Consider the following 22,676-nt stretch of genomic DNA (forward strand, 5'->3'; position numbering starts at 1 on the left):
CATTTTCGGCGATTGAGCTGTGAATTGCATGTTACATTTTTGACTATAGTTCAGCCAATTTATCATATAATAAAATTAGATATTTCATTTTTACTATACACTTGAGATCACAAGCATTTTTTATTTGTGTCGTAAGTTTTGTTTACGCAGCTTCTCCACGTACAAATGTTTTATTTTAATTAGATTTTGTTTTCAATTGTATCACGGCATTTGTATTGCAAACTTGCATTCAAGTTGTTCCAGTTAAAACTCTGTTTTGTTTTCTTTTATATTAAATGATGTTTATTTTGGTTTAATATTTACTTGCTTTTGTTTTTTGTTTTGCGGTGCACTCATGCATGGTTCATTGCGAATATCACATCTTCCTTGCATAGGTGTGTTTCATAACTGAGATATTTACTATATTGTTGTTGTTCTATTTTTTGATGTTTGCTAGTTAATGGTGATTTAAATTGTTCGTGGACTATTTGGCATGCGTAGTGGTTACGATTGCACATTTAGGAGCAACTTTAAATTGTGCGTATCGAAATCGTCGAGCAAGTTGCGCTTCGAATGCTTAACGACGTGGCCGCCACAGGTGTGTGCATCTGCTGCCAGTGCTGGATTGCGTGCTGTCGTCACACTGTGCAGGCCGGGTCCAGCGCTGCTGGCCGCCTTCAGTTCAGCTTTGGTTAGCGTCCAATGTTGCGGCGGTTTGGGTAGCGCTGTGGGCGCCGGTGCATCAAAGCATTTACTCCCAGCGAAATGCGTCAACGCAGTCGGCATCAGCATTTGAGTTGGCGAGACCTTACCGAATAAGGGGCTATTGTTCATAGCAAATTTTGCGCGTTGCTTTCGACTGGCGCTGCCGCCGTTGCTATTAATTACCACCGGGTTTCCACCGCCACCCAATATTACAGCTGGTGATTGACGGGCTGTTGGCTGCTGCAGCAGCTGCTGCTGTGCGTTGGGCGACCTCTGACCCTCGCGTTGCTTGTGGCCGCTAGCGCCACGTCTGCCGCCATAATGCGACTGGTAATTATGATTATTACTAAAGAACACGCCACTATCACTGCCGCTTGTCGGCTGGGGAGAGCCACTTTGCTGCTGCTGTTGTTGTTGTTGTTGTTTCCGCTGTTGCTGCTTCCGTTGTCGCGACGAAAAATTGCCACCAAAGCCACTAGAGCCCAACGACGAATCGCTACAATTCGATGACGTCGACGCTCCTGACGACATGGGACAACCAGGCGGCGAAGAACTCAGCACGTGCTGTTGTTGGTAATCGTATTGATAATTTGTACTGCTGGCAATACTGTTGGAATGTGCAGTTACGGTTGGCGTTATTAATGGCGGAGAGTTGCGGCCGCCATTGCCACAAAAACCACCTCCACCGCTTCCACCAACATTCGACACTTTTTTTAAACGAATTGTCGTTGCTGCTGCTGCTGCGGTTGTTGTCATTTTTAAATTATTACTAACGCTATTGTGCGAGTATGTCATAGTTAAAGTTTTATATTCAGCTTCCTCTGCTTGATCTGCTTCTTCCCGCTACAGCTGAACGTATTTGTTGTGATTTCCAGTGTTTAGTTTAACTCTAACCTTTTTATTGATGCTCGTCTTCTTGGTATTTTATTTTAATATGCGCACTCCGCTTAGCTTTTCAATGATTAGCGTTTATATTAATGCTTAATTTTTAAATATCACACACAATAAAATCAACGGTAATTTGCGTTTTATCCTTCTTGGCTCTTCAGTTTACTTAGTGAGGGATCCTTCTCAGACGTTCTGTACGTACTTCCTCTACCACACTCAATCTGCTATTGATGATGTCTTGCAACTATTGCTCGCTTAAGTAATAAATCGGAGCGGAGTGCGGCCGGCACTTTCGTCGTGATTACCACTTCTACCTGCTGCTTTCGGTTCCGTAAGCACTCTCGTTCCCCTTTTTCGCTTAAAACTTACAATCCTTTCTGCTGCTCTACTATCTTCTTGCCTGCTTTTCTATCTTTGCTTACTTATGTTTTGTTATCCTCTTTTGTGATTTCTTCCTTATTTACATGTACATACATATAATTATTTATATATATTACTATGTATAAACATATACATATATTTTATATATATAATTTTGTTTTATATTGTTAATCAGTCTGTTGATTTTTCTTTTTGTTTTAAGCTTTCTTTAGCTACTTTACTCATTAGCTTACGCTTCTCCTTCGTATTCTAGTCCTTCTGTATGATCCTTCGCTTCGTGGATGGTTATGGCGGTACATCTATGAGTGGTCCTGAAAGATACAGGTAAGACAGGTGAGATTTTTAGAATTTCACAAATGGAAGTTATGTAAAAAATTAAATGCCCACTGAAGTTTCTCAATATGGTTTTCCTAGCTTTGAAACAGAGCTTCATTGATACTATCCGTATTTTGGCGAATTAAAAAGAGAAAACTACATACATACGTGTGTATATAAAATCCTTTATAAACTGCTACTTTTTTCTTTATGACTATAGCCACAGTTAGGACAGTGAAAATGGTGGAAAAAAAACCATGAAAATTGGTTAAAATGTACTCTTCGATTGTTTTTTTTTTCTAATTTGTTCTTAGCCACTAAATATGCAAGATTTGTAAAAAATTGAGAACAAGCGCGTTTGGAACCTACAAAATTTTATACAAGTAACATCAAATACTAATTGTCATTACGACATTATCTTTGACGAAACTCAAAGTTGTATTTGAACGAAACTTATACAAATTTCATAGCACGTTTCTTTTGTGTTCTTTACGTGGAGATATATGGTTAAAAATCGATGTAATCATAGGATGTTGTTGTTGTAGCAGCAACTTCGTCCTGTCAGTGTAGGGTAATCACCGAAGACGATCTAGCTCATCTAACAGTAAGCCCAGGAAACTTGCTGCTCGACAGGTTTTGACGGAGCATGTGAAAAGGTGGTTAGTGTCATACGGGGTGCCTTCATATGCCGGGCATATGTATGTCGGGGTCGATTCTGGGTAGGAGTTTAACCTGCTACAGTATCCAGAACGCAATTGTGCCAATGATACGTGGGACTCTCGGGTAAGTTGGAGCTCTTCGTCTGCAATGGATGGTGTAGAAGATGCAGTTAGTAGCGGGGTGTTTGTTGTAATTAAAAAAAAATCTACATGCTTTTTTGCAATGATGCCGGCTTTCGTTTTTATTCTACAAAACATAGGGAAAATAAATCTAGAGTGCTCCGTTTCTGTATTTCAATGAAAAATATGAGCAGTCATCACGGTCTGTCCAGCAGCATTCCTTTTATTTCTATATGGAACATAGGGCCTCAACAATTTTTTTCCACTGGTCCCAATTTTGCGCCAGTAATTGTATGGGGGAATGTTTATTTATGCTGCTACAACAATTATAAATTATATTAAGCATATATACAATCTTATCGCAAACGCGAGCGGATATGTTGGTGGATATATCATCCGGAAGCTGTCTTGTACAAAAAATAATCCCCCGGAAACTACTGGGTAGACCGCATTTCTAGAGGTGCTGTGGGGTGACCGCTTTTAGAAAAAAAAATTTTTGTTGTGTCGTGCCCACAGCAAGTTTGAAACTCGAACACTACGAAGTGGTAGTCACACACAAACCCATTCGGCTAAGGCGACCACGGTAATAATATTGACATCAATCACCATCTAACCCTCTCACATATCGGAAACAATAAAAAAAAATGTGTTTGAATTTAAATGCAAAACTCATTTCCACATTAAGAATTTAAATAAATCCTCCTAATCCATATTCAAAAACCCTACATTTAACCCTAATCCCATTTTGACGGCCAATTCGTTGAGAAATCTTGTATTTTTTATGAAACCACTGCACGGTACATGTTCCATACCATTTGTTTATGATAAAATATTATTAAAATAAAAAAAAAATTACAAAAGCTTAGAAGCTGTGTTTAGTTAAAGCTTAGCAGATACCTTATGATTTTTTTCTAATTTTCTGTTGGCGTTATAAAGTAGAAGTAAGCGCCAGACGCGAAAGACCCATCGACATGGAATTAAGGTGCCAAATGGAACGACATGGGATTAGGCACGACAGTCGGTTCTACGTAACCGGAATGACCCGGATTTATATCCGGCCGAAGACTATCACTTCAGCAGCATTCCTCGTATATGCACGGAGAATGTTTATGCTGTTACAACAACAACAACAACAACAACAACAACAACAACAACAACATGGGATTAGGGTTAATATCGTCTTCTTCAATAGATCTACTTGAAATATTGGAAATTTCTTTGTTTGAGCAACACAATTTTCAATCCGTTTAATTTTTAATAAGGTTTGGATAAAGAAGCATGCACATACAGATATTTCTAAATTCGTACTCAGCAGTAGTCCCTGATATTTAATAGAAGCCATAAAGTTTTTTATTTATTTATTGAATAAATTTTTTATTTATTGAATAAATTTTATTATTTATTTATTAAATAAAAGATCAACTTTAGATAAAAGAATTAACAAACAAATTTTAGTTCGTAGTAAAGAAGTTGAAGTCGTAGACGGTATTAAAAAAAGAAGAAAAAGATAAAAAATAGTATTAGTACAAATTAAAAACACGTATACCATATATTTGTGTTATCAAATTTCAAATTACATTTTTGGTATAAAATACATATAAAAATAGTATGAAAAACGGAGTGATCGATCGATCGATCAAACTTCGTATAAAGTTGTATTAATGAATTATTTATCTAAATTTTGGGAAATAAAGACAAAATATAGTGGGGTACGGTACTCCAGACAGGGCTAGTTTACTGTGGCGGCAGCCCTTGGTTGGGGAAAACCCGTGCCATTACGGTAACTTAGAACCGGCAGTCATGGGAATGAAATATAGTCATTAAGTGCGGTTATTGTCGTGTAATTAGTGGCAGAAGATCAAAATCTTTGAGTTTTTTATTAATTTTAATCTTTTCTTATGAATTGGAAAATATTGGGTTTGGAGGGAAAAGTTCCGTCGCATTTTAATTCATGTGGCACCCAAACGCTTTGTTTTAACACAAGCCCAAGAGATTTAATATGATCTCCAACAGTTGTATGATGAATGCCAAACTCCTCTGCAATTTCTCGACTAGTTAAATGTGAATTATTTTCCAACATGGATCGGAAACCATCATTATCGATCTTGGATGATCATCCAGATCAACCACTCTGTTGGAGGCTCAAATCCTCGGTACGAAATTTGCTAAACCATCTTTGACAAGAGCGAATATTTACAATATATTTTCCAAATACCGCACACAAATTTTTACATTTTAGGAATTCATACGAAAAGCAGTGTCGTAAATGCACTTTATCTACTAGCAAGTTTTCCACGTTAAATCATCAATATTATTTACAAGAAAAATTACCTGCCTATTTAAAACATGACAGAACTTTCCCTCCAACGCAATAATTTCCCGCGCATGTTTTTCACTTTAAATCAGATAATTGATAAACGGTACAAAAGGACTAGTACAGCAGGTAAAAAAAAAAACAAATTCCCAATAACTCACTAGCCGCATATTTTTTTCTTTATTTAAAAAAAAAATTTCCTGCCTATTTAAAATATGACAGAACTTTCCCTCCAATCCAATAATTTCCTGCACATGTTTTTCACATTAAATCAGGTAATGATGAACGGTAAAAAGGACTCCTTTTATATTATAAAGCAGGTAGAAAAACACGCGTGGCTTTGCCCATTGCCCCTTAACGCTGAAGGACAATCATATTTTTGCGGCCAGAAAAACCAAATTTCGTGTAATAATCGAAAATTATATTTCATTGTTCTTTTTTTTTTTTGTTAATTTAAACTATACTTCCTAGTTGGTTCGGGAGATCGCGCAGCGTTCCGATCGTGTGTGCGATAGAGAAATCGTATTCTCTGCGCGAAGACGTCGCATTGGTATTTTTTAAACCTTAAGTTATGGTGAAAAATTCAGCTGTTGCTTGTTTGCTATGAATTCACCTTGCGACTAGTACGGAAACACATTTTTTAGTTATGTGCGGTATTGCTCGTTTCTATTGTTTACCCTTTATAGGAAATTTGAACGTCGCTTATCAATAAAAAAAAGAGGTAATTATTTACTTTGAGCCAAGTGGCACTAGAACAACAACGTTTTGTACATTTGATTGTCAAAGCAAAGTATTGACAAAGAATGAATTCGCCTTGTTTTGCTCTCGGCTGACAGCCACATGTACACGGCGAATGAAACAAAAATAAGTCTGCTGATTTACCATCTTTAATAGATTCACCTTGATATGAGCGGCACATGGAAAAATGTATCAAAAAAAAAAAAAAACTAAGCGGACACGTATTGGCCCCAGTATTAAAGATATAAAGAAGCAAATCGTTTTTTTTTACCGTTCAAAAGTTATTACCATAAAACACTTTTATTTATAATGTTGTTTCTTTCTAGCACTAAAAACGCGAAATGGAATACAATCAGGAGTTGAACTTCGGATTTCTTTACACTTGGTAATATATTTTATAAAAATTGGAAAGTATTGACAATCACTTCATTGTTAATTAATGAATTGAGACTGCTTATAAATTTTGTTTAAATGTACATATACATATTTATTTATTTTTTCTTCTTTTCCCACTATCGTTCATTTGACAGCTCGTTCCGCACAATTCTTTTTCATGGTATTACAAACGTTTATTTATTATTTACTAAAAAAAAGCTTTGAATAAAAATGTTCAATCAGTAAAGAGTGTTTATAAGTGAATATTGTTGATTTTCGGTGTTTGTAAAGGGTTTTCCAAGAACAGGTGTTATTTTGTCATTTTTTGATGTTTGAATAAAAATGGAACGATACACGCTTAAACAACGCATTTAAATTATTAAAATTCACTATAAAAATTGTGAAAATTTGCGCCGTGCACGTCGCTCAAAAACAGCCGAAAATATTGCTATTGTAGCCGAAAGTGTTGAAGAAAACCTGGGGTTGTTCATTCCTCATCGTTCTTGGGAAATAAGCACTCCACAAACCTCATTACACCGTATTTTGAATAAAGATTTGGGTCTTAAGGCTTATAAAATCCAGTTAACACAAGAACTCAAGTCGGGCGATCACCAACAACGTCGTGTCTTTGCTGATTGGGTCATTGAAAAGCATGAAAATGATCCGGAATTCCATCGAAAAATCATCTTGAGTGATGAGGCACATTTCCAACTCGGTGGCTTCGTCAACAAGCAAAATTTTCGGATCTGGGGCTCAGAAAATCCAAGAGTTATTGTTGAAAAGCCTCTATCCTCAACGTGTGACTGTTTCGTGCGGCGGAGTCATAGGACTTTACTTTTTCGAAAATGAAGCTGAAGCAATTTGGTTTTCGAGAGATGATTAACGATTTTTTATGGCCGGAATTGGATGGTATTGATCTGGACAACGTTTATTTTCAACGAGACGACGCTGCGTGCCACATAAGCAACGAAAGCATTGATTTTTTATGAAAATAACTCCTCTTATTGGAAAACCCTTTATTATAGTAAGAAACGGCTTTTTTTGAAACTTATGCAAACTATTTAATTTTTTAAGTTAAAATTTTCATATTTACTCTTAGTTAAAATTTATAAAAAAAAATATGTATAAATGAAAAAAAGCGTCTGATATATGAATTCATTGGTGTGTAATAATTTTTAAATTAAATCCATGCATTTAGCAAAACTTTCGTAACCTAATCCTTAGAGCAGCTTTTTTTTATAAAACAATATTTTAATATATGGGAAAGTTTCCCCTTGACGCTTTGTTTACATAAAAGAATATTTTAAAATATTGCAAACTTTCCCCATTTTTTCTGCCTATATATCTGATCTAATATTAATTAAAGATTCTATTTTTGTATTCTATTTTAATAAGATTTTGTAAATAGCGGTTCCAATAAAGAATATGCCCCCATTCTAAAGCCAATCCTATACATAAATATAATAAATTTGACCACCAATATTAATAATAATACATATGCACAGTGTATCACTAAAGTAAGTATGCAGCGATGATTTCACCATAGTACAAAGAAATAAAACTCAAAAGTAACACTACGAAAACAAAATACAATTTTATTTATTTTTCAAAGTCTTATATACATATTTACAACAAAAAATAATATAAAAGTAATTCTTCTTTTAGCCAGATCGGCTTAATATGAAAAAAGTCTTAAAGTCACATCACAAAAATAAGTATGCATTCAATCAAAAACCGAATTCAAGAAAAATTTTTTAAATTATAATAAACTGTTAATATTTCGTTGGATAGCCTTTACTCTTGCTGACAGCTTTTAACCGCGATGACATAGAGTTTACCAGGTTCTGAGTCACAGAAGTTGGAATCTTTCCCCATTCCTCCATAAGTGCTTTCTTTAGGTCATCTTTGCCATTTATTTTATGTTTCCTTATTTGTCTGGCAAGATGTTCCCACAAATGTTCAATGACATTCAAATCTGGCGATTGAGGTGGTGTTTTTAATTGCTGTGGTGTGTTATACAGCAGCCATTCTCTCACAACTAGAGCAGTTTGCTTGGGGTCATTGTCCTGTTGGAAGACAAATGATCGCTCAAGCCCCAATTTTAATGCACTTTGCTTCAAATTATCCTTCAAAATGTTGAGATAAACAGTTTTGTCCATTATCCCTTCAATCACAACCAGATTTCCTACACCAGAAGCCGCCATAAAACCCCCTATCATTATTGAACCGCCACCATGTTTAACTGTGCCGGTCATGTTTTGAGGATCGAGCTCTGAATTTACTTTTCTCCATACTTTTTCTCGTCCGTCGGAACCAAAAATATTAAATTTACTCTCGTCAGAGAAATTAACCGTATTTCAAAAGTTTTGGTCTTTGGTTTCGTGCAGTTTTACAAATTCAAGTCTTTTATTTCTGTTAGTACTATTTACAAACGGCTTTTTACGGATGTTCCGACCATGGAAACCAGCAGTATACAAAGCACGACGAATGGTTTGGGGGTTAGAAGTCTTGCCAGTTTCTTTTTCCATTTCAGCCTGTATTTTAGGGGCACTCGTTTTGGGGTTTTTCTGTACCTTTCGTACAATTATCCTGCGTTCCTGCTCCGTGAAAATTTTCGGGCGACCAGTTCTTGGTTGGTTCTTGGTATTACCTTCTCTTTTAAATTTTTCAATAATTTTTTGTACCGTGGCGTTGCTTTTATTAACATCTTTTGCAATTTGGCGTTGGCTTTTATTATCTTTGTACAATTTTATTATTAAATCCTTCATATCTTGTGAAAGTTCTTTGCCTCGAGGAGCCATGACCAAAATTTTAGCTTGAATTCACTTTATAACTTTAAAAATAATTCGCGCTTACACAACGAAACAAATTTGATGGTTTTTGTCGCAAATAAATCACATTAAGACTAACGAAATACACAAATTTGCGAACTGCATACATACTTTTGTTATATGATTTTTACCATTTCCTACGTAATGACGCCAGACAAGATAACGGAACAATATGTCGGCATCGTGTCTTTTATATTCTTGTTAGGGATTCTGCATAGCAATTACATACATACATTTGATAAAAATATGTCGAATTATTTTGGGAATAAATTCACATATTCGGCTGTTAATCATGGTACATACTTACTTTATATATCGCTTCATTTCAATAGAATGGCAATACCCAACAAACTTTGTATACATTTTTTTATTTAGAATAAATTTATACAAGTGATTGCCAATATTTACCGAATTTGTTTCGTGAATCCAGATAATATATTATACTATGTAGAAGGAAGTGAAGTTTGACCCCTAAGTATATTTACTTTCGTGTATATAGTCAGAGAAAAGAGCAACATTATAAGTGTTTTTTTGTTAACCCCTTGAACGACAATTTATTTTCACTGCTCTGGCAGACGATTTAATTTTCTTAGCTTTAGTTTTGTTGCAATTATTATTATTAAAAATAATATGTTTCACACATTTACATGAATATTTATTGTTAAAACATATACATATATATATTGTCAGTTTGTTCACGAAACATTTTGACGAGCTGGACTCGCCATTTCCATTCAAGAGGTTAATTACTTTTGAACTTATTTTGGCATTTTTGAATGCCTAATCCTTATTACTGTTACAACTACCATTAATTTACACGTTTTTCTAAACTTCCATGACTATTTTCTTGCAATAACGATCAATTATCGCATTCACTGAACTGTTAAGCAGCCATTGCAGAGAAGAGCGTAGAAGAAAAAAAAAACATGAACAAACCAAAGAAACAATGTTGCTCTATCAAAAACTGGATTTTATGGGGTATTCGTTTTTTTAGGTGCGGCCGAAGGAGTTCTACGTAAAAATTCTAAGGGCAGTGTAGCTGAAGTAGACCTGATTTTCACTTTTAGTTTTTTGAAACGTGGCCGAAGGCTACCCAGGAGGAAAGTTCACAAAAATTATCGTAGACGGAGTTCAACTGATGAGGGCTACTGCGTACATGGAAAAAAGTTCTGCATATAAATTCTTTGCCTTCATTCACTAAAAAAAAATGAAAACGTAAATAAAACTTATGGAAATTTGGCCCTTTTTCTAAGGGCCTCGATAGACCTACAGCAGGTCTCGATGGTTGGGAGTCACATTTTTAGAAATGGCAGTTCATACGCTATTAAAAAATTGTGTAGAAAGGTGCAACGTCACATTGCCTTTCACCCACCGGCCCATTAATTGTCGACCATATAGAAATGTTTTCCCAGTGAAATATTACTGTTGCGTATTTAGTGATAGAAAAAAGCAACATACAAGTTTTTTTCTTAACAATTTTTGAACGGAAAAAAACTAATTCGCTCCTTCGATTATTAATGCTGAGTCCAATACGCATCGATTTTTTTCAATCCATTTTTCCATATGCACCACAAACTCGATAATTGCCATATAAATAATATAAAATTTAATTTAATTTATACTCACTTTTCGTTTTGTAAACCTTTCCACCGCACTTTTCTATTTGGCTGTTGCACTGCAATATTTTCACTTTGTGGAGCGTATTCGTGTTTGTTTTTTTTGTAAACTCACAAATGGTTCTATTGCTCTCACTCTATCGTGTACTAAATTCCAGTTATGTCTGCGATTCGTGGTGTGTCGTTTCTTATACATATGTAGTTGTTTTGTATACGAACGCACAATGGCTGGCAATTAACGATTTTCCTTAATTTTCGTCGAATGGAAAAATTTCAAGAATTTTTCTTTCTACCCACTTTACGGAATATGGAAAACTTACTTTCGTTTAGATATGTTTAATTTTCAAAATTACAGAAAGTTGCCTGCACTATGCGCTACATTTGAGTTTTCGGTATTAGAAACGTGGACACCCCGAATTGCCTTCTTTTTTGATCTTTTTTCACTTACAACTGCCTTTAAATTTAATAGGTGAATTTTAAAACTGAGTTAAACCAAAGAAAACGCTCTGTTATTTGAACTTTCTTTTAAAGCTTAATCTAACGTATCAAAGAGTAATGTTCCTGCTTTCCAAATCCGCACCGATCTTTCACAGCTCTTTAACCACACAAGGTTTAACGTTGCTTGGGCTATAATCGCAGAAGCCGATACCAAGTATTGATATTTGTTACGATTTTGCACTTATATTTTTCGATTTTTTTTTTTTTTTTGTTTTTTTTTTTTGATAAATTATTTTCTATTTCAGTTGTTTATATGGTGTAGTTTAAACGTACCCAACTATTGTTAATGGTTTCTCACACTTTTGTTGCTAACCACTTGTGTAAAAATGCCGTTTTGTCAGATTTTTCACATTTGAACAGCACAGCTTCGATGCATCGATAGTCACGCGGTTCCAAAAACGACAACTTAAAACAATAGCGAGTTAAAAACAGATAGGTTATAGTTTATATTTTGATTTTCAACTATTTCATTCTTCTGATAACTTCAATCGTTGTACTTTTATATTATTTACAATATCAATCCTTGCAAATTTAATTTCTTCGACTCCTTCCACGATTAGATTTTCGCGAAACTTATCTTGAGCAGCGTCAAGTAATGAATATCGAATCAAATTAACACAAATTGGCTATTTGTTTTCCCAAACAATATTTTCACTATTTTACAATTTTTCTCTTTAATGCAATTACTTGCTTCACTTGTGTGGTTTTCGCGTTTTAACACGCCTTCTCCGATCTTAACATCATCACTACTCTTTCCAAACTTAAATTACAACTCATTATGATACAGCCCGTCTTTTAAACACCTATTTTCCACCGAAGCGCTACCAATTTAGCAGGGAATTTAACAATTCCCCACACTAAATCACCACTATATATAACGGGATTTTTTACAGAAACTGGGTAATTTTAATTAAAGCGAGATAAAGTGGCAGGCCTTATTTAGTGTCGCCTTCACACTCATAGTTTATTGACAATTTACAGAGCACATCAGTTTCTCTCTTTTCAATACGTGCGCTTTCTACTATTTTCTAAGTGCCCTGTTAGCCAAGACTTAAATAACTTAATTTTCGTAGAAGCGTAAAGATAATTACTCAGCATGTCATCAGGATTGCATGAGCGATTATTCGAAAGTTTTCCTTATAATATCTAAGTGCCTGAACCTAATTTAAAAATTATTATACACAAATGTTGTAAATATATCAGCCTTTTGATTTGTAGTATTTTTTATAAGTGAGGACTAAGAATTGACACAAATATTTAACGTTGAAGAGGCTTAATTTTTGCATATGTTTTAAAAAATGCCATATTCACGCTTATTTTACTTTAACATGAACAGTATTCACTTATAAACATTCTTTTTTGATTGAGCATTTGATTTAAGAAAGTTTTTTACAAAATAATTCTCTATATTTAATTAATATTTTTTTATTACAAATCTTCTTGTAAACGTTTGTTGTACTGTGAAAATTAAACGAAGGGGACGAATTGTCAAATGAACGGTATTAAGCCATAGCCTAGACAGACGGCAGCGTTAATCGGGATTAACGACTTGATTCAGAATTATCTCAGGAGCTAAATGCAACTAATGCGGATTAGAGGAATTTTCGATGGCAGAATTGCCGAAAAACGACAGTTAATATCTATTGTGAATGAAAAATAATGAAACTTTTAAGGAGAAGAAGAAGTGAGACTGGATGCCATGTTAGCTTGCACTAACGCGTTCGAAATTATATTAATTGTTTTGCAGTTTGAGAAATTGGCTTTTAAGATTTTTTTAATAAATAATTATTTCTTAGTATCAGAATAAAATAAAATATTGAGCAATTTGTAGTCCAAATTTTGGACTGACGTTTTTTTTTATTTTTTTGAATATAAATCTATAAAATATATATATGTATGTAACGATAAAACAACATTTTCATAAATATTATGTATATTAAATGCTTGCTAGTTTCAACAATAATTTCAGTACGCTTTTCCTGGGATTCTATGGGGACCTTTGGAGGTTGGGACTTTCATAGTTAGAATGGTGGGTTCTTCCTCTTTCCAATGGAGGTGTATGCCCCCCAGCTGTTTACATGAAATAATTTTTAGGTAAATAGGAGTTTGGTATTTACCACCTGAAATGGAGTTAAAACGAGAAGTAATAACATTTAGTATAACAAACGCCTTTACCATTCCAAAAATTGTGTAATATTTATTTTATCCATTTTATCATTTATTATATTAATAACAATATATATTAAAAGAAGCCGCTGGTCTAGCCACCGATAACCTCTGTGTCACCCTCAGGGAGGAAGGCATTGATATCTGCTTGATCCAAGAACCCTGGGTTCTGCAGTCTAAGATCATGGGCCTCCAGAGCAAACACTACGATATTTTCTATGCCCAGTCGAAAGGTAAACCTAGGGCTTGCATTCTCGTTAATAATACTATTAATGCCTTTGGATTTCTCATTTCAGCTCACCAGACGTGGTTTCTGCATACATGTCCCACAAAAAAAAAATGCTTTCTACTCCTAAAAATCTATGTTCTCAATCTCTATCTGCGATCCCTTAAGAGACATGGCAGTTAGCACCGTATTTCTCTGAACCTCGCACAGATCTGTCTATCCGCAACCCGGTCATCGGCACCCTGACTATTGTTAAAGGGGAATTGCACAACATGTTTCTCAGAAAAGCGCAGAAAAGATGGAGTTCCACTTCTTCGTGTGCTGTTTCGAAAACGCTTTGGTTGCAGTACAATTTACGCAGGACTCTGAGTAATAGGGACTCCACGCCATCCAGAAAAGCTAGGTTTACCATTTAATTCCCATTGCAGAAGTTGTGGGGACATTTCAGAGACTGTTATTGTTGTTGTAGCAATTTCTCTGTAAATTTCCGGGTTTGGGCAGCTATACGATTATCCCTGGATGCTGCTTTCTTCCACAGCCTGGGTAGTGCGCCAACTTAACTCCCATCAATCTTCTCCATCAAATTAACAGCTCTGGTTGGCTGTAGACATATGCTTGTTGGAGTTCTCATAATGGTATCAAAACAGCGATTTAGTGCTACTTGAGGAGTGCCAGACTTACCTGCCCAATATAGATATTTTCTCGAGTAAAATTGAAGTTGTGCTTATGAGTTTATTCTACATACAACTGAAAAATTTGGATAAGATCCGTTTAAATTTTACAATAATTTCCAACTACTGCTGAATATAACTTGCACCTCCTTAAGATTTGAGACTCAACGGATCGCTAACTAATTAGAATAAACACAGTTATAAATGATTTACATGTAAGTTTGTACAATTGTATGTTATGAAAGACAAATAGTACCAATATATCTTAAAAATTTTCATATTAAAAATCGATATCTTAATTTAAAATATATACAAATTTTTAAATTCAAATAAAGGCACAAAGATTTTAATAATATAAATCAAGTATTTATTCCAGGATGCAGCATTTCTAATTATCTGGCCACTAGAAATTTTGTATTTATGTGTTGTTTTTTTCGTTGAGCGCATCAAGCACCCAGGCACCAAATTTCTTAGTGAATCCCAATGAATGAAGGTGATTGAGAATCGTTTTATGATCGCAGTTCATTTTTTTAGCCAATTCATGACTGGTTTGGCGACCGTTCTCCTTAACAAGTGATTTGAGATGTTCTTCATCGAATTCAGAAGGCCTTCCGCTGCGGGGCGTGTCATCGACGTCAAAGTTACCATTTTTGAACTTTGCAAACCATTTCCTTGCTGTAGATCCGCTTATGACACCTTCTCCATACACTTCGCAAATGTCCCGGGCTGCTTCGGCAGCTTTTTGGCCTCGAAGAAAAGCAAAGAAGAGCAGGTGTCGAAAATGGTTATTTTTGCCTCCTGGGTATTCCATTTCTAAGCTGCAAAACAAATAATTAAATAACTCAAAAATACAATACAATACAAAAAGAGTTCTATCGAATGAATACTTACCCTTTGCCAAACAGCAAACAAATCTTTGTACCCAATGGTAAAAAAACTCGCGAATACTTTTACGAGAAATTAAGATTAATGAAATCCAATAGGTATCAAAGTCTGCTTGCCTCCAAATATTTCTACTTGTCTTCATTAATGCTGTAAATCCCTGAAGTGTGTCAAGCTGCATGGGTGTGAGATGATATAATATTTATACATGGCTTTGTATTTCTGTATGTGAGCAGTAGGTTTTTAGTTGTTTATTAACTCCGCTTTTCTTATTAAATCTGCCACTGGTTTTCTTTTTGTTATTTCCAGTTCTTTTTTTCACAATTTATATCTAATTTATTTATAAAGTCAATGGCTTCGGTTACTTGTACCAAAGAATGTTAATTCGCTCTTTGCTCAATTTGCCATTTAATTTTATGGAGATGCCACTCTCTGTTAATTTGAATATATTGAAGAAATCAGCTGCTTAGGGTTCGTTAGGGGGTCCAGGTGGTCTATAGCTCGAAAATTCAGGATATTTTCAGCATTTATTTTTACAATACAAAAATGAAAAACGATATTTAAATTTTTAGGCTTTTTATTTAACTTCTTTTACATACAAAAGTGAAATTTTTTTTTTTAATTTTAATAATTTAAAAAATGGTGCTGAAATGAACCTCCCGAATAATTGGACCTGGACGGTGACGGTGTTGTCTATTTTGGCTATTTTATTTATCTGAAAACCAAAAAAATATATTAATGTCCCGCCCCATTATAAAAAAAGGAGCGTTTAGCGTAGTACACATAACAGAAGTGAAACTTTCAAGGCAGACAAAGAAAGGGGGAGAGACCCGAGAGAGAATGAGAGAGAGAGAGAGAGAGAAAGAATATATACCTAAATAAATTCACAACATTTGCAGAGAATACAAATAAACAAAATTTACAAAAACGGAGAAGAGTCAACCGGTGTAAGTAAACGCCGGACACAAACCGTTGCAAAAACTTTTTCTTAATTTTAGAGTTTCACCGAGATTCGAACCCGTGAGCCAAAAAGGGTGTATGCGCCAATTATATAAATATACTATTTTACATATATTATACTTTTATTATCGAACTTACTCATATAAATTTTGTTGAACTACTCCTATTATTACTGCTAAAACACCCTGCTTCCACACAAATTTTGAAATTGCTGCAAACCATTGCTATTATTATTATTTAATATTGTATTGCATTTTGGATATTATTTTGCAACCTATATACAAGTTGGCGCAAATTAATTATTCCACTTTGTTTTTGTTAATCATCCCAAATCGGAGCTCTCCAAATTATTAATTTTATTTATTTATTTTTAAAGCTTACATGATAATAAAATTATAAGTAAACTCAAGCAAATACGGCGGAGTAGGTCGGTGTCCCTTAGAAATGTGTAAATTTTTTAATGTTATCTTCCGTGGCATCTTTTAAAATTTGAAGATGATCTGTGTTGCTGAAGTGGTGATGCCTTTGAGAAGTAAGTTCAGGGCAGGTCACCAGTAGGTGATGCACACTGACTGTGGCTTGGCAGAAGGGGCAGGTGTTGGATGTACTACTCTGTAATAGGTGTGCGCTAGTTATTATGATGTGCCCAATACGGAGCCGTGTGCATGGGGTAATGTGGTTGCTGGGTACCGATGATGGATAGGCAGGTTTTGTTTGGGGTTAATGTTCGAGTAATGGTGTTTATAATACAACCATTCACGAAGCAACTTTGTTGTAAATATACATATGTGAGATTTTCTTTTCAAAAAAGTAAAGAATATTTTAATACTAGTTTTAACCCGAGGACCCGCTCGTGTAGGAGTAGTTTTGAGGGATTTAGGATATGCATAGTATATAAAAGAATTACAAACAATAATTTCATAGAAAATAATATTTTTATTATATTAACAACCATAATATTGCAATACCCGGCATCCGTTGCTATGCCTCGTTGAAGAAAATCAAAACAACCAATCAGGAAAATATCAAGCAAAATTATTTTTATTAATTTTCTATCTCAAACCGTTTTTGAACTTTGCATTTGGGTCATAGTTGAATAGCTTATGAGGTTTATGAAATCTAGAGTGTGCAAGTAGTGGGAAATAGGTAGGAAAACTAAGATTTTTTAGATTAAATTTAAGCAAATATTCGATTATTAGTGACGAATGAGAGTGATGGCGCCGCCTGGGGGCTGTGGGAAGGGAGTTCCATCATAAAAGCATGCCTATAACCTTCATTGGGTGAAAATATGAATGTATACAAATTTTTACGTCATTTGGTGTTGTCGTTTCGTAGTGATGCGCGGACAACGTACAGACATTCACCTTTATAGTATAGATAGTATATGAGCATTTTTAACATTAAATTTTCATATTCATTCTTAGTGATAATTGCTAAAAAATTTAATAAATTGATAATAATATATTGACTACATTTATGTGTAATAATTTTTAAATTAGGTCCAGATTAGAAAAACCTCAATATACCGATTTTCTTTTTGTGCTATAAAAAACTCGGTTTGTTAAGATTGCATGTTAAGGAATATTGAAAAGTGCATACTGTAATATGGCAACTCGCTAACTCACTGACTTCAACCCTGATAAGCTTAAACAACTTTGTGGTATCGGTACAAAACGTTTTGGATTCTGTGTTTTGTTTGTTTATTTATAAATAAATGTAAACGATTGCATGTTTGAACAAAAAAAAATAAAGTAACGTTTCAAGATGTTAGACGCCTCTGAAATGATAACATTCACCGAAAAATTGATCGAAGAGATTAAACATTACCCAATTCTATACGACCGGAGGGTCATGCGAGGCAAGGAGAATGTTGAAAAAGAGGAAGCGTGGATATCACTCACAGATCGTTTACCCGCTGATTTAAAACTCACAGGTTTACCTCTTTTGATAACTATAATATTATAATGTGAAAGTAACTGTTTACCATTGTGGTTTTTGTAGTCGATGACACCAAGAAAAGGTGGAGAACCCTGAAAGATTGTTATTCCAAATACCTCCGTAGTGGCAAAACAAACAATAGATTCGAAAAACGTTATCGATCATGGCGGTGGTCTGGGCATATGGATTTCTTCAATTCGTATATGCTACACAATGACAGTGTGGATGGTGAACAGAGCACGATTTCAAAAAAGCCTAAAATGGCATATGGTCAACGGACAAGAGACTACCAAACACATATAGTAAATGAACGTTTTAGAGATCGAATAAACGAAGATGTAAAAGTCGAATTGTTTAGCAATCGGCCAAACGGCTATAAAAAACAATTGCAGAGCACACGAGCCAAAGGCGAAATAGATGAAGAGGTGTTGGACGAGGTGGATGATGAATCTTATCAAGCAATCGCTAATGCCGTATCCGAATACGCAAATGCTTCGCCAACTGATTGGGGCCAGTTAGTTAATGACTCGGATACCGGAGGAAACATTCCTAATACGCCAACAAGGAGTATTGCGTCCGTTGAACAAGAGAATTTCATCGATCCTTTGATGGGAAGGAATTTCGATAGTATAGATTTAACATTTCTTGGTTATGCCAGCAGCATAAAAAAGCTTCCACCTCGAAAACAATCACTCCTTAAATTTGCTGTAGCGAAAATGATAATGCAAGAGGAATTAGCGCAGCAGAATGAGGATGAAAAGAATTTATTGCTAAAAGGCGACATAAAAAATGATATTGAAATTGAAAGAATGTGATCCACTACCCGGTTGTTATGTTGTACATTGTACTTCATTCAAAAATAAACACACCTATGTACTATATGTAGGCCTCAGCTAAAGGCTGAAATATTATAATTAGGTTGCATATTTAGGTAAAAATACATGTCATGTAAGCTAAAATTTACTAGTTTCTTATGGAAAATGGGTCGATAGAGTAAGGAGTAAGCATAACATTTACCATTGTACGGGAAGAGGGGGTTGTTGTTGTTGTAGCAGCATAAACATTCCCCACACTTATATACGGGTAATGCTGCTGGAGTGACAGTCCTTGGCCGGATAAAAATCTGGGTCGTTTCGGTAACGTAGAACCGACTGTCGTGGAAACGGGGAAGAGGGGGTGTATAGTACTGGTTAGCCCCTCTTTAAACTTCTGCGACTCTTTGATCATCATGAGAAGTTTGTAGAGATATAGAGAATACAGCTGATTCACTTTTAATACATAAGACCCAAAAATTCAACCAATCACAGAAAGTTTTCTGAATTGATATCTTTCTTCCGGCAGGAGAAACATTTTAGGTTGGCAATGGTTATTCGGTTAATTATGTATTGGGCTCCATGGATTATGCACCTGATCAACTCAACCTACAATCAGCTCACTCTTCTCATCCTTATAAGGAATTCCTCTCCTGACCCGTCCGGTTTCTTCAAATAGCACTTGGTAGCTACACAGATGAGGTCTCGGACCTACTTCACACTTCCTGCACATCTTGGACCGATAATTGACTCTAGTTCCCTTGGAACAGCGTATTCACAATTCGCCAATTCGTTACCCTAACCACTATAGTGTCTTAGTACCCATACAAGTCAGTCGCCAAGAATCGGCGAAACCAAAATTGCACGTAATTATCTGTTAGAGTATCGTCATCATTCGCAATTTCTTTTCTTTGTTGACTTCCATTGTTAAGACTCTATAACTCACAACTGGATGGAACGAACAATAAACAGAAAAGAATTTGTTTAGTGGGAGATGTCACCTTGACAACGCGCATAAACTTTAAATGTTTGGATCGATACTTTACGAGATATTGATCATTACAAACATCTGCCGAGAAAATAATCGATTTGATTTTTGCTGTCCACAATAGGCATCCATCGCACTAAGGGAACCTTTAACGGCTTATATAAGATTGAAATTGAAATTTGAATAGGTCGAGCCAAGGAGCACCAAGGGATTTGGTGGCTCCTAAAACACTCAGGCTCATTGTATTAAGAGCTCTGGAAAGAGGATAGATAGTCAAGCAGGGAAGGAGAAAAGTCTCAGAAAAAGAGTTAGGAAAGAATAGACAGAGATAAAGGTAGTTAGTCCTATGAGAACTTTCCAGATTCTTTGGCAAATCTGTAAATATCCTCCAGTTTTAGGGAATGAATATTACTCATTCTTACGACATCGGAACCCAAAACTAGTAAACTTGCTCTAGCAAAGGCAGCGCACTCACAGTGATACTGCTCAGTGCTATCCGCCTCCCTTAAGTAAGACAGGCACATCGGGTCCTCAATGATTCTAATGGTGGTCACATACTGACCCCATGGGTTGTGTTCTATAATAACACCGACCATCAACCGAACGTCTTTCCTTCCAAGTTTTAGTAGAAAATTTGACAGCTTTCTGTTCGCACTTGTCACAAAACACTTTGCAATTCTTCAGCGTTCTAGACGGGACCAACGCTCTTTATGTAAATAGCACACATAATCGCTGATCAAATTCATGATTCCTGCGGAACTGATTCCGATTATTGGCTCTGGCCCTTGTGGGAGAACCGCTGATCCACGGTTGGCCTTGAACATCTGAGTGTACTGGAACTTGTTCTGTCTTGCGTTAGAATTAAGCCTCTTGTTACATTCTTGAAGAATCTTTGAGGTTTGTTTCGCGTTCTCCAGGGCCTTCAGTGCGGCCTGACTCTCAGTGAAAACTTCAATCTGTTTCCCGCTCCATCTCCTCTCGATTATTCATTCGTTTACTTTCAGGATGGCGAAAATTTCCGTTTGGAAAACAGTTGCCATTTTCCCCATAGCATAGTGATACTTATTACTATCGCTTAAGTACCATCCGGCTCCAGACCCTACTTCATTCTTGGGCCCATCGGTAAAGAAAATATCCGTTACGCCTCTCTGAATGTATTCTGGATTGCTCCATTACGTGAGCAATAAAATTTCCTTCCAAATGAAATTATGGGTATTAGGTCGTCTTTAGGTGCCAAAAACAGTGGATACTGCTCAGATAGCAACTTAAAGACTTTTTTGTGTCCCAAAGTTCCGTCTTCGTGCCAGAAACCATATTTATGGAGTTTAGACATTGCTTTTATTGCTTTCTGTTGTATTTTAAGATCCAAGGGGAGCAAATCCAGCATAGCTATTAGAGCATCACCTGAGGTTGCACTCATGGCACCCGTAATGCATAATCATACACTTCTTTGCAGCCTGTATAGTTCCCGAAGTGTGGACTTAACCATGCTCCGTCGCCACCAGACCACAGAGGCGTAAGTGATGATTGGCCTGATAAGTGCTGTATATACCCATAGGACCAAAGCACGTTTCAGACCCCAGGTTTTACCAAAGGCTCTGCGGCATTGCTGACAAATCTTTAAGGCGCGATTCACCTTCAATGAAACGTGTGTTTCCCAAGTCAGCTTCTTATCCAAGATTACTCCTAGATATTTAACTTCACCGTAAAGACCAAGTGTCACACTTTTCAGTGTTGGAAGACTAAGTCCATCCAATTTCCGTTTTCTCGTGAACAAGACTATGGTTGTTTTGTTCGGAGTAACGGAAAGACCTTGTCTCATGCACCAGTCATCGATTTTGTCCACAATCCTCTGCACTTTCGTGCAAAGCCTCCTTAGGGATTTATCCGATGTTAGCGCACAGACATCGTCCGCATATGCTTGGACATGAAAACCGAGTTCCTCCATCTCCGCTAGTAGAGAGTCTACGACCAAGCACCACAACAGCGGAGAAAGAACACCCCCATGGCAGCCGGTTCTACGTTACCGGAATGACTCGGGTTTTTCCCGACCAAGTGTATCGTATATCACCCCACCCCTTACGTCACAGGAGCAAACTCTCGCAGCAATCCTGCTCCAAATGCTTCTCCTCAGGGCTGGAGTCGAATCTAACCCTGGGCCAGAAGTATTCTACTGCTTGGTCTGCCATAAACGGCTTCACCCGAACTCCACCTCGGTTAGGTGCAATAAGTGCAACGGGTGGAGCCACCTTAAGACCTGTTCAGGCCTTAAGTCGCACAGGGAGTGGTCCACACGGTATGTGGCCACGTGTTGCTCCCGCCAGCAGGCGTCTGATGCCTCCACGGCTACTACACCCCCTGATAGGCCGGCACTACCAACCGCCACCACAACCCACACCTCCACGGTGAGGAGCCTATCGGAGCAACACAACTCCCCTTCGACCCCTCCCATCCCTTCCTGCTCCAACCCCAGTGCGGGGACAAACCAGCAGCTCCTGGTCCCCCGTACAGTCTGTTCCGTGTGTCAGACCGTAATACCTCGGAATCTGGTATCAGTCCAATGCAATTCCTGCAATGGCTGGTGCCATTTTCGGAGATGTTCCGGCCTGCGCAC

At 36.4% G+C, this 22,676-nt stretch overlaps 2 protein-coding genes across 2 annotated transcripts; one reads left to right on the plus strand and one right to left on the minus strand.

The window, feature by feature from the left end:
• Positions 1–366: 366 nt before the first annotated feature.
• On the minus strand, positions 367–12,198 carry LOC129253223 (transcription factor kayak). Its single transcript, XM_054891508.1, has 2 exons — positions 10,932–12,198; positions 367–2,264 (listed from the first exon to the last, which is right to left on the minus strand). The coding sequence occupies exon 2, from the start codon at positions 1,477–1,479 to the stop codon at positions 484–486; it is 996 nt and encodes a 331-aa protein (XP_054747483.1). The 5' UTR covers positions 1,480–2,264; positions 10,932–12,198; the 3' UTR covers positions 367–483.
• A 5,768-nt stretch (positions 12,199–17,966) lies between these two features.
• On the plus strand, positions 17,967–19,221 carry LOC129248715 (uncharacterized). The gene is made up of 2 exons (XM_054888344.1): positions 17,967–18,257; positions 18,326–19,221. The coding sequence occupies exons 1-2, from the start codon at positions 18,089–18,091 to the stop codon at positions 19,075–19,077; spliced, it is 921 nt and encodes a 306-aa protein (XP_054744319.1). The 5' UTR covers positions 17,967–18,088; the 3' UTR covers positions 19,078–19,221.
• The last annotated feature ends 3,455 nt before the right edge of the window (positions 19,222–22,676 follow it).

This window comes from Anastrepha obliqua, chromosome 1, assembly GCF_027943255.1.
Source record: "Anastrepha obliqua isolate idAnaObli1 chromosome 1, idAnaObli1_1.0, whole genome shotgun sequence".
NCBI classification, from domain to species: Eukaryota; Metazoa; Arthropoda; class Insecta; order Diptera; family Tephritidae; genus Anastrepha; species Anastrepha obliqua.